Source organism: Oncorhynchus clarkii, chromosome 17 (genome assembly GCF_045791955.1).
Source record: "Oncorhynchus clarkii lewisi isolate Uvic-CL-2024 chromosome 17, UVic_Ocla_1.0, whole genome shotgun sequence".
Taxonomy (NCBI): Eukaryota; Metazoa; Chordata; class Actinopteri; order Salmoniformes; family Salmonidae; genus Oncorhynchus; species Oncorhynchus clarkii.
The window spans coordinates 53,433,263-53,446,826 of NC_092163.1; the positions used below are offsets into that span (position 1 = coordinate 53,433,263).

Consider the following 13,564-nt stretch of genomic DNA (forward strand, 5'->3'; position numbering starts at 1 on the left):
GAATTATAAGTGTATGTATGTCCCTTAAGGTCCTTGTGTAATGTGATATTGTACCCCCTAGCTCAATTGTCCATTGTATATAATCTATATATACTTGTGTTCCCTCATGTACTTTCTGTATTGATTTGTTGTTAATAACAAACAAAACTAAAATAATAATAAGTTTAGCTAGCCAACGTCGCCATGACATCGCCTACAACTTCTACAAGCGTGATTGGCGATTGCTATTGGAAGGGCAGATTTACTGTATCTTCATACTGTCTTTGACAAAGTTCTTCTTCTTCGTATGGCTTTCCGGCAGACTAGACGCGTTCTTTAGTGTTTCTGTCTTTCACAGGTCAGAGTGTGAATTGTACATTTGTCACCAATAAAGGGAAAACGAGAAGAATAAATCGCACCACCATCGAACCCAGAGGTTCCCAACCAGCGGTACTAGGACCTCTTGCGACCCGTCATTCAGTGCAGGTGAGGCAGAGACACATTTTTAGCCCCCCAAAATAATATATTGCCTAGTTGCATGTTATTTTGGCATTAATACGTGCCATATATCAGTTTGCAAACAATGTAAAAAATAATAATATATAATTGAGTTAATAAACCTGCATACAAACATGGTCTCTTTTTTGTTTTCTTGAGTAAGGCAGCTCCAAAATGCAGGTGTTTCAGACTAGCTCAGTGCTTTCTGTGGTGGTGGGGCAGCCAGCAGAAAATACAGAGCGTTGTGCCGTGATTGGCCCAGTGTTCTGTCACTCATGGGAACTCTACGTCACTGCCAAGTGTAAGAGGAGACGGCTGCTGCCATAGAAGTGCCCATCCAAGAAGGCTCAAGGTCATTGGCCACAGATAAAATTACTTCAAATCACGTTATATGTACAGTAGCTTTGATTGGACTGATCATGTCAACATCATACCTTCAAAATCTTAGCTAGCAGTCATCATCAAGAGAAATTATAGATAACGTATCGGTGCTCATCGGCCATTGGACATAAACATTACACTCAAGTGGTTTCGATGGAATCAATGAGTGGCTGTGTGTTCCCAAATCTGGGTTTAAGGGGCTCTTTTCCCAGTTTAAAATGATAAACATTCAACATTGGCCATGCTGTCAATGAAGCAAGATTTGTGCCGAGGTCAAAACAACTGTTGACTTGGAAGACCGCCGCGCCGCCTTCCTGCACAACAATGAGTCCAAAAATGTATTGTATGCTGCTTCATAAATGATGTAATATGCCAGGGAGAAATGTATACTGTAGCTAAGAAAGTAATATTAAGTGTATGTTGTGTAGTAGCCCATTTTCCTCACCCTAAAAATGTGGTCTATTTACCCCTCTTAATTTCGCCTATTGTTCTGACTGTTCTTCTGTAGCCTATAACCTGTTTTAGAGAAATGTAATCATTGAATATTGTAAGAGCTTTCATTGTCTGCTTGTATGCCCCCTTTATTTATCCTATGGTTCTAACTTGGTGTACAGGGAGAGCACTGTAAGAATGGCCCATGTTCTGAATTCTGTCGCTGTACATTTGCTAAACAAATAGTTATATTGACTAAAGTTCGTCCTAGCTCGCTCAATGTCTTAATCGAAATTACTGGATTGCCTCTTATCCGCTTGTCGTGTCTTTATGCCATAGTTTGTACATCTCAATTGTCATTAGAAACCACATTTGTTAAAGCAAGTCAGCCATATCAGCTATGTTTTTTTAGAAAGCAGTAAATGAGGCTGAATTAACTGTTTTGCTGCCAGACAAGGCTCCACTGATAGCCAGGTGTAGCAGTGGTAAGATGTTAGGACAGCTTTATGTAGGCCCTAACAGTTTGGGGGCACCGTTTGTCACCGTTATAGTACAATTAATGTATTGTTTAGTGTTGTGTAGTGGCTTTCCTGGCATGCATTCCACTTCATTTAAAATTTTTCACTGACTAGGACCCCTTGGTTCACTGGGCCTGTCCACAGGGGGTACTGGTACTTGAGAAGACTCATGAGTCCTGTCGTGTCTTTGGCTATGCCGGATTAAGTGATATGACATGCAATTCTATAAAATCCTTTCTCCGTAATTAATATTACCTGATTGAGCTAATCATGTAAATGTAATTAACTAGATAGTCGGGGCACCACAAAATAATATTTATAGAGCTGTTATCTTCCGAATAAACTCTTAAAGACCTAGTCATATTTTACATCAATAGCAGTCAATATTAATCGTCACCTTAATTCAGTCTCATCTGAAAGTTGTAAATTCTTGGTTATCTTCACGAACCCTGGCTAACAAGTTGAATCAGCAATACAAAATTGGGTTTAATTATTTATTTACTAAATACCTAACTAATCACACAGAATTACATATACACAGAATGAATTATACCTTGATTACAAATTACATCATAAAGGAAAACGTCCCTAGCGGGCGGAACAGATATGACAGCTGGTTACACAAAAGAAAAGGGGCTGGGTTTCAGTGAAAGAGCGGGAAGACTGAGGAACAAAAGGGAGAAGCTGTGCTATCATAAATATAGTATCTTATGCATTCTAAATTACCGCCCATTTGGAAAAGGAAAATGCAATAAATATTTACTCTGAGCTGCGCTTCGGTAGATTGGTGGTAGATGGAAGGCCGTGTTGCCAAACCGAGTCCTTTGTCCTTTGAAGAATGTCTCTGGTGGTCAATTGAATACGTTGTAGTAACGTCGTTGTGTGGTAGACGGGATACTCTGTCTGTTGTTTCCTAGTCCCCGTTTGCAGCTGCTGTTGTTCACTAAATATATAGTGAAAACAATAGTGGTCCTAAAATGGAGCCTTGAGGAACACCGAAATGTACAGTTGATTTGTCAGAGGACAAACCATCAACAGAGACAAACTGATATCTTTCTGACAGATAAGATCTAAACCAGGCCATAACTTGTCCGTGTAGACCAATTTTGGTTTCCAATCTCTCCAAAAGAATGTGGTGATCGATGGTATCAAAAGCAGCATTAAGGTCTAGGAGCACGAGGACAGATGCAGAGCCTCGGTCTGACTCCATTAAAAGGTAATTTACCACCTTCACAAGTGCAGTCTCAGTGCTATGATTGGTCTAAAACAAGACTGAAGCGTTTCGTATACATTGTTTGTTTTCAGGAAGGCAGTGAGTTGCTGCGCAACAGCTTTTCAACATTCTTTGAGAGGAATGGGAGATTCGATATAGGCCGATAGTTTTTTATATATTCTGGGTCAAGGTTTGGCTTTTTCAAGAGAGGCTTTATTACTGCCACTTTTAGTGAGTTTGGTACACATTTATTATGTTCAACATAGGAGACACAGGACAACTGAGCTTTGGAGAAATACGCAGATTTAAAGAGGAGTCCGTAATTTGCTTTCTAATGATCATGATCTTTTCGTCAAAGAAGTTAATGAATTTATCACTGTTGAAGTGAAAGCCATCCTCTCTTGGGGAATGCTGCTTTTTAGTTAACTTTGCAACAGTATCAAAAATACATTTTGGATTGTTCTTATTTTCCTTAATTAAGTTGGAAAAATAAGATGATGGAGCAGCGAGGGCTCTTCCTGCCTTTCCAAGCTAGTCGGAAGATATCCGGTTTGGTGTAGCACCATTTCCGTTCCAATTCTCTGGAAGCTTGCTTCAGGGCTCAGGTATTATCTGTATACCAGGGAGCTAGTTTCTTATTTTTTACCTTTATTTAACTAGGCAAGTCAGTTAAGAACAAATTCTTATTTTCAATGATGGCCTAGGGACAGTGGGTTAACTGCTTTGTCAGGGGCAGAACAACAGATTTTTACCATGTCAGCTCGGGGATTCGATCTTGCAACCTTTTGGTTACAAGTCCAACAATCTAACCACGAGGCTACCTGCTGCTCCCACTGAGTCGATGATGGATCCAAAAGCCTTTTGGAGTGTGTCTGTGGACTTTTCCATGTGAATATTAAAGTCACCAAAAATTTGAATATTATCTGCCATGACTACAAGATCCGATTGGAATTCAGGGAACTCAGTGAGGAACGCTGTATACGGCCCAGGAGGCCTGTAAACAGTAGCTATAAAAAGTGATTGAGTAGGCTGCATAGATGTCATAACTAGAAGCTCAAAATATGAACACAGTCGTTATTTTTTGTGAAAATTGAAATTTGCTATCGTAAATGTTAGCAACACATCTGCCTTTGTAGGATGTGCAGGGGATATGGTCACTAGTGTAACCAGGAGGAGAGGCCTCATTTAGCACAGTAAATTCATCAGGCTTAAGCCATGTTTCAGTCAGGCCAATCACATCAAGATTATGATGAGTGATTAGTTAATTGACTATAACTGCCTTGGAAGTGAGGGATCTAACATTAAGTAGCCCTATTTTGAGATGTGAAATATCACAATCTCTTTCAATAATGGCAGGAATGGAGGAGGTCTTTATTCCAGTGAGATAGCTAAGGCGAACACCACCATGTTTAGTTTTGCTAAACATGGCACAGACACGGTCTCAATGGGGATAGCTGAGCTGACTACACTGACTGTGCTAATGGCAGACACCACTAAGCTGGCAGGCTGGCTAACAGCTAGTTGATAACCTTAGCAGTAAATGCAAGAAATCCTACCTTACTAAAACTCATCCTCTCTCAATCTCTCTTTAGGCCTACTCACTGGGGGGCTCCCAGTCGAATGGCTTTGGAGGTTCACTGTGTCTCTCCCTTTCCAGTCCTAACCTGTGAGAGTCTGTCACTCCCCTTGATGCAGGTGTTTATTAGCTATCAATTCCATTATTTCCTGTAGTGTTCATGATCTCTCAACTTGTGGCCTTTATTTTCTGTCTTCCTGTAGCATAAAAGCTGCAATTGAAGTGTAGACCGTGGCTCAAAGGGACCCACCCGGTTTGCGTCCAGAAGCTTATGCTGCGTTCAAGTACTAGTCGGAACAAGGAAACTCTGACATTTCCAACTTGCTAACTGGTTGTTGTTACACACGTGCCACGTTCAACGAAATCAGCAAGTTGTACATTTCAGAGTTTCCTAGTTCCAACTAGCATGTGAACGCGGCATTACTCCAAAAGGTAATTGAGGACATCACATCAGCAGTGACTTGACCTGCCTCACAGCTTCCTGTCTACAGAGTGAATCTTGGGTGGTGGTGGAAATTGTCACCAGTCTTATTCCCAGCGTTAGAGCCAACCCTGCAGATAGAGACTCCCCTGAGGGAGAGGGATCCGCCAGCAAGGCACTTGTCGACCTGATGATTTGGGTGGTGATATCTTTGCTTTAGGAACTTGCTGGTACTCTGCACTTCACAGATGCTTTCAATCATACGAAGCAGCTACATATCTTCTTCTGGGGTCAGGATTGTGCGCTCCATACTTGATGACATGATGAGTGTGGCTGGTGGCCCCACTGTCCTGAGAAAATCCTGAGTGCTGGAGATAGAGGTTACAGGAACTATCATGACAGCTGTCAGTCGAACATGCTGACCACACCGCTCGCTTTACGTGCGCGAACGTTGCAAAATAAATGTACACGTACATATTATTCAATCATTGCATACACACTGCTCGCGCGTGTCTGCATAGCCAGGCGCTAAAATAGAACTTGGTTCTATTTGTGACGCTTGACGTGCTGCAAGTCCCACCTCTCCCATCTCTTCATTGGTTTTTAGGAGCAGATACCTACATGGGTGATTGAACAATGAACTGAGGTCCATACTCCAGTCCAGTTGGTGGTGGTAATGCACCTTAAAGTTGGTTGCCGACATATAAAGTCCAAAGAAAGAAGACTGAAAGAGGTGAGGTTACTAGAAACTAACTCGGTTTACCCTTTTATCTGTGGATTAATTGTCAGAGTAGAGGACATTGTGCATTTCAAGTAAAATAACTACCCAATGTTTATTTTTTAAATTTAACTAGGCAAGTCAGTTAAGAACAAATTCTTATTTACCATGACAGCCTACACCGGACGACGCTGGGCCAATTGTGCGCCGCCATATGGGACTCCCAATCACGGCCGGATGTGATGCAGGCTGAATTCGAAGCAGGGACACGTCTTGCACTGAGATGCAGTGCCTTAGACCACTGGGAGAAACCCTGTGAGACCTGGTGACTGGGGAGCACTGCAGAGTGGAGGAGCACAAAACGGTGAACTACTGGACCATAATGTAACTTGGAACTGTTCCAAATGCCCTCTTTCTACACATTATTGACACGTGTGTATGGCATCTTTGCAATTGACCCTACAATTCCAGTGAATAGTGAAGATGTGAAGAAGCACTTCTGCTTGGCACAGCAGCTTTGGGTTGTTCACCAAAGCGCCAAAGAGCAAAGCTCTCCTATGAGCCTTGAAGAAATGACCTGTTTGTGAAGAGAACCTGGACAGGTTGACTCTGACCTGGGAGACATGCCCTACTCTGGATACGTTGCAGCATTCTCTGCAAACCAACTGAATATTGATGCCTTCATGGAGGACAAGGAGCCGTGCTTTAATGTCTCCCAAATGGTCTGCTGAAAAGTTGCTGTATTTCTAGAGCCCGTCTGCCATCACCAACAGCCCTGCAGTCGTTGTAGGATCAGAAGACGCTCTATGAATACAGTTTGTTAGTCAGACATGCTATTTAGTGAGTCACATCTGTGGTGCTATTTTGTCGGTTTACAGTTGAGGAAACTTTGCAGCCTCGTATGCACTTGGCAGATTGACACTGGAGGAGAAACCATGTGAGCCAACAGAATATAATGGATTTGGAGGTGAATACTTAAAATACTTATTTCAGGTGATCATGAAATCACCCATGAAAGGAAGTTTCCTCCGCTGTTTGGAGGGCAGTGTAGCCTGTGTCACCTATGGCAGCTGTAGACATCCTAGCGCCTGGACTAAAATACAGTCATTCTTGGCCCAGTCTTAAAAAAATGTAATCAGCCAAATCAAATATTGTTTATACTTGAATCTATATTTTGTCATTTACAGCACTGTTCACATGAATAAATAGTTTATTCATTCTATTTACTTAGTTGTTTTTCAAAATGTCTATACTGTGAATTTGTATAAAAAAATTGTTGCTTAAGTGAAAAACCCTCATACAGTTAGTTCCAGAATTGGACCTTGATCACATTAGGTAAATAATCACTTGTTAAACAATGGTGCACTAGCAGTTTTTAATTCAAACACCGAAAAGTTTATTAAAGGGATCGGTACACATCAACCAACAGAAAGCAGAAAAATAAATAGCAGCATCAGAGAGCAGTCAGATTAAAGTAAAACAACTTGAGTTGACTCAGCCAGACTATACATCAACCACTCAGATAATACACATAAAAATAATACATAGTACTGTATAATTTAACAATATAATTTAATTTGCAAAGCTCAAATAAAAAGGGTAGTTTTGTCACAACCAGAGATACATAAGCGATTCTCGCATCATGTACATCACAGTGCTCCTTGCTTTACATCAGGGATGTGCACTGGCGCCCCACGGCCCCCCTTTTGTAGGCCTGCGGATCAATTTCACCCAAAAAATAAATAAATACATTTTAGGAACTCAGTCGGGGTCTCAACTCATTTTTGATAGTTGGAATAGTAGAATACACAAGGTGCAATTTTGAAATTTGGTAGTGTGCATCAGTTTCTGTTGTTATGTCAGTCACCGACAGTCACTCAATTAGCCCAAATTGCAGAACACTGTTGCATACAACATCCAAATGACCCGGGACTTGTGAGCTGGTCAGATAACACTTAACTGCTAGACAGGGTTTCATAAACTGACTATATTTGTCAGTTATTACGACATCCTGCTAGTCGTTATGGTTCTGACAGTATAAACAAATCTAAAGTATGGGAGATTCAATTAACTAAAACAGAATTTGAATTCAGAGGCCTTGTAAACAACACAGTGCATGTAAAGGCATTCTGGTTTTACTTCATGGCATGCTTTTGGTAGTGCTATACAGACAATATCCAAGGGAAGAAATAAAGATTTACTGTAACTTCAAAAACAAGTAAATTCAAACTGCTATGTTTTCTTACAATGGAAGTAACTAAATGCTGACACATTAAGCAGTTTGGGTACCCCCAATAAGTACAAATATTTATATGAGACCACTACAGTGATGCTGCAGAATACTGCAGAATACTGAATCAGAACACTGTTGGACAGCTTTCAAAGAGGAATAGAGTGGACAGACATAATCCTACAACTGATGAATATGTGCAGTAGCAGATGGGTCACAAGGCACTGTCACTTGACCAGTAACCAAAGTTACGACGCCAATACCCCTCCAACAATGTCCTTCTCACGCATATGTCCTTGGTTGTAATGCTCAACAGCTTTAAGTAGTGCAAAGAAGAAAGCGCTTTATCTCACAGTTGCATCAGCTAATATATATACAAATAAAACAGTATCTGTTGTTTCACACAGCTAAAATGGAAGGACAGAAAACACTGAAAATTGTACACACAGATGTGGTCTGTATTCAACCGACTCAGTGTCCCATATTACCAGACCAGAGTGACAGTGCATGTCATTTTAAATGCACCGGTAATATATACAGATTATTTACCCTGTGTAATATTCATCGGCAGGTGGAACTAAAAAACAACATTACTCAACTGAATAACAACTCTCCTTATGGAGTAGACCTTTCAATGTGATGGTGACATGAAAACAGGCAAGTATGGATGCAGAGAACAGACAGAAGGACAACATGGTGATCAGGAACGTTAAGTGAAAAACAGATTCACGTCACACAAACAGGGATACTAGTTACTACTAGTAATAACAATACTAAAATCAGCCAACTACTGTATTAAAAAAAAAATCACTTCAATAAACTTAATTCCACATTGTTTAGACCAGGAATGGAGAAATAGCAATGCACTATTGTCCTTGTAAGTCTGATAAGACTCCTACAATGCAAAACATTCCAGTGTTATTACCATATTACCATGTGAGACTCAATCAAAACCAGTGCCAGATTGGATAGTCACTCTTCTGGTTGCACATACCTTTCTGTATCTTACACTTATAAATGTTTTTAGTGAAGATAATTGCATTTCTGTACTGTACATGCACACATGTACTATTCAAAGAAAATCATATACTGTATGTCTGCCCTTTAGTCTATTTAACAAAAAAACATTTTTAATTAACCTTTATTTAACTAGGCAAGACAGTTAAGAACAAGTTCATATTTACAATGACGGCCTAGGAACAGTGGGTTAACTGCCTTGTTCAGGGGCAGAACGACAGATTTTTACCGTGTCAGCTCGGGGATTCAATCTATCAACCGTTCGGTTACTGGCCCAACGCTCTAACCACCTGCCGCCCCAATACAGTACAGTCAGTACAGGTACTCATATTTTCAATAAAACCTCAGTTCTGTTTCAGAGGAAGAGAGATAGAGATCAGTAAAATTACAAGCTGGTAGTAAACATCTATATTGGTATACACATGGTCCAGCAGGAAATGTGACAATGCCTTTAAATGGGACATTGAGGTTGAGTCTTTCTAGTGTGGAGGCCATTTCTCCCTGTTCCCTTGGCTGGAATGTAATTATTTGAGAAGAGCGACATCAATGCAGACAGAAAATATCAATCTCAATTACAACAATCCCCTTCCCTACACAATCAATTGGCACAAAAATAAAGATCTATCAAACTACAAATAAAACATCAGAAAAATGTCTATTCTACTGGAGAGTGGGAATGAAATCAGACGTGTATATAAATATCTCAAGCAGACAGCTGAGTTTAGGTGCTGTACTTTCAATTGGTCATTGATGGCCAGTGGGGTCCTGTATGTTGGTTTGTTAGAGTGTGTATTTACAGAACTAATGGTGAAACTAAACACACAAAACAGCAAATGAAACAGGGTAACACCTACTGTAGAAGATGAAGGAATAGGAGCTTAATATATATATATATATATATATATATATATATATATATATATATATATATATATATATATATTTCATTATCTTATCCAGGCCTTGTCCAAGTCAAGGAGTGCAGAGTTGTGGTCCGTTCATGCAAGCTAATACCTATGAATACCACAAATGAAAATATTAGTCAAATGTATGTACTGAAGTTATAAAAACCTTCACTTAACTTGATTGTACCAATAAGAACATTTGTTGTGGCTGTGGGGGATGATGTTGTTGTGTTGTGGCTGTGGGGATGAAATGCAAACATGAAGATAAATCTGACATAAATCTGATATTTTGGTGACATTTAAAGGGATGCTAGCAGGGAAATGTGTACCTGTAGTAGTTGGGTTTGAATGGGCCATTCTTGTTGAGGCCCAGGTACTTGGCCTGCTCATCTGAGAGCTCCGTTAGGTGGGCATCAAAGGTGGGCAGGTGCAGGCTGGCAACATACTCATCTGAGACAATCACAACACACATACAATTATAGAAGTAATAAGCAATGTTTTTATAATTGTATTCAACAAATATTTGTGTCTGTATGCTTGAATACCAAATAAAAGTTACAGAATTGATTTGTAATGTCTCATTCCCATCACCAGATGGCATAAGTAGGGCCTCAGAGACTAGTGAAAGTGGTTTGCATAGCTTGTCCAAAACAGGCATTTGTGAAACAGTATTATGTCCACAGAGACAGGGATAAAACAGCTAAAGCAGGAATTGTGTTGTGTAGCTAGCTAGACCATAACATAATTATAACTACCACTACAGACATTATTTATCTGTATTTCCTTGTAACGCGCCCAACATGGCAGGGTATAAGGGATGTCCATTACTCACCCATCTTCTTGGGAAGCAAGTAGACATCCTGTTTATAGCGGCCCTCTGGAGCATTGTACAGCTCAATAAGAGCCAGAGCCTGTTGGAGAAATGAAGCACAATACACAATCATTAGTATACACACAAACTCAAGAATAGATGGGTCGTTACAACAATTAGGTGCCTTTTGATTTGTGTAACTACTTTTGACTTCATGTTATTTAAACCGTGTCATAAAGAAACATGTTCAACGTCATAAAAAAACACGTTATTTTATAAAATGTTTTTGTAGTCGTTTCTCTGTAATACTACTAGTCACCTAGCAATTTTATGAAGTTGGCTTTAGCCCAGATAGCCTGAAATGTAGCTAGTTATCAATCAAGTTAGAGTAACTAGCTTGTCTAACTATCTTAGCTGGCATGCCTGCTGGCAAGGTTGGTAGAGTTTAGAAAAGTAAGCAATTACTACATGTACTGAAGACTCACATAACTTTCAATCTTTTACCCATCATTTACCAGAGATGCAGAGAAGCGTATATTGTTTATTTAAACAAATTACCATCAGGCAGGAGGATACAGACAGCTCAAGAGGTATGCTTAGATATACAGAAAATAAAACGTTTTTATATATATATATTTTAATTGATTTTTTATTTATATATATATATTTTTTACATATGATTATGGCTTTAGATTGCAGAAAAAAGCTATAACTTCCAGATGAGGGGCGAGCCCATCTCCTGACCACACACCGACATCCTAACGTACCTTGTGCCCCTTCCGATTTTTGGGGTGCATGTGTAACACAGGTCAACTAATGTTGAACACTTATCGTTACTAGTGAGATTCCAGTAACCAATCATATTATACTATATTGATATTGATATTTAAGTTGACAGCTATTACAAATCAGCTGTCAGAAGCTGCATGACAGGCAGTTTATTTTGAGCCAATCAAAACTCAATATTCTCTTAGTCCCTCTCCTAACCTCACGTTATACACCAGTCGGCGCCAACATGCTGAAAAAAAGAGCTACTGCCTTTCCATGGAAGAAAAACTAAGTTAAAAATCAAGTTGTATGAAACTGAACTAAAAAGAGAGAACTGGATATTAACACTCACTTATCTATACAAACGTACTGTGAAGGGATTGAGGGAAAGATTGACGCCAGGATTTGGTCAGGTTTTTTGAGTATGGATTCAGTTCCACCAAGGATGGCGAGCCGCCGAACCCAGGACATCGATGAGAAGATTTGCATGCAAAGATTTATTTTCCTTGGAGAACACTAAATTTGCACTGCCATACTACGGTGTGATAGGATTTTTCTTGCAAGACATTGCAGTGGGATTGTTATAAGCACCTTACAGTGTTTATTGATAGGCACAGTCACTGACATTGATTCCATCGTAGTGATTTATAAGTCAGTATTTGGGAATTGGTTTGTGTTTTTCTGTGGATTCATGTTTATTGTATTGCTATTGAACATTGACATCAGAGATTCTCAGATTAAGATAGAGTTGGGTGCACCCTAGCAAATTATAGGCAGGATATATGGCCGATATCTAAGTCTATTGTACTATTGAAGTATTTCAATCATATGGAACTCTGTCACGACTTCCGCCGAATTGTTTATTGTAGTGCTTGTGCACGTTCCCCGTGAGCGCACGACGGGTTATTTTGTGCCCATTTATCTTGTTGCCGTTGGTTTTGCTTAATAAATATCGGGTTATTACCCAGTTCTGCTCTCCTGCGCCTGACTTCTCTGCCGCCAATTACGCACTCTGCCATTTTACAAATTTCACATATCAATATTTACTCAAGGTGATACATTTGTTTGTAAGTATTTTAGATTTACAAATACAAGCCGGCATTCTTTTCCTAAATTATTCAGTTGTGTGGTTTTCAATTCACCCGAACCCAACTGGTCCAATAGAGTTTAATCTTGAACATAGCGTTAAGCAATTGTTACACATAATGCCCCTGGATGGGGGTAACTTGTTGTTGCACAAGGTGCTTAAGTTCAGAATGGCTCTCAGTCAAAACCCATACAGTGTTTTGAAGCAGAGACCCTGAACTCTGACATCATGTATAGCACTGTACAGCCACTGCATTCCAATTTAAGTGCTTATCAGTGTCCAAATCTGCCATTTTCAAACTGTATACGGGTATGAGTGTACAGGGCTACATGAAAAAATTACTACAGTAAGTGTCAAATAAAGTAACAGGGTTGACGACTTAATCTTAAATCAGCCATGAATCCCCTTGTTACAGGGGGAATGGAAGCTTGTTGTGTGCAAAAGGAAGGAGCAATTAAATGCAAGCATCACAATTTTTGTTTTTATTGCAAAAAAATGTCTAGCCTCTCTCTGTGGCAAAGGGAAAGGGGGATACCTGGGGTAACAGGGTTGATGTGTTATGCTCCACCAATAAACATCAGAAAATGGCCATAAAGAGTAGAACCAGCTCACTTGCTTTTACACTATGATCCATTATTACATGTTCAATGTTTATTTTGAAAAACCTTTTTAAAGGAACAGTTTCACCATATTAAAACGAGAGTTCTGTGCACGTAACAGGGTTTACCTTAAAATGAGGGACAGGGTTGTTGTTGTTTTTTTTACCTTAAAATGAATCCCTAATCACATTATATTTTTTTATCTTCAGAAATGACCTTGTCAGAGCAACAAAATAATTAGGGCTTTACAATGATGGTGAATAACGTTGGGATTGAGTGGGTTAAAAACTTCCTAGAAGTCACCGAAGATGCTATATACAGCTGCAATATGTAACTTTTTGGAATACCTGACCAAATTCACGTCGAAAAGTGAGTTATAGATCTGTCATTCTCATTGAAAGCAAGTCTAAG

General features: G+C 39.6%; 1 protein-coding gene across 2 annotated transcripts in view; it reads right to left on the reverse strand.

Moving 5' to 3' along the window:
* Positions 1–7,099: 7,099 nt before the first annotated feature.
* Positions 7,100–13,564, reverse strand: part of LOC139371109 (S-adenosylhomocysteine hydrolase-like protein 1) — a 62,553-nt gene continuing 56,088 nt past the window's right edge. The window contains exons 15-17 of one of the 2 annotated variants that reach the window (XM_071111185.1): positions 10,721–10,799; positions 10,218–10,338; positions 7,100–9,997 (exon numbers count right to left, since the gene is read on the reverse strand). In XM_071111185.1, coding sequence (XP_070967286.1) covers positions 9,991–9,997; positions 10,218–10,338; positions 10,721–10,799 — 207 coding nt within the window. In that variant the 3' untranslated portion in view covers positions 7,100–9,990. The remainder of the gene's footprint in view (positions 9,998–10,217; positions 10,339–10,720; positions 10,800–13,564) is intronic. The other variant, XM_071111186.1, reaches the window with a different exon arrangement.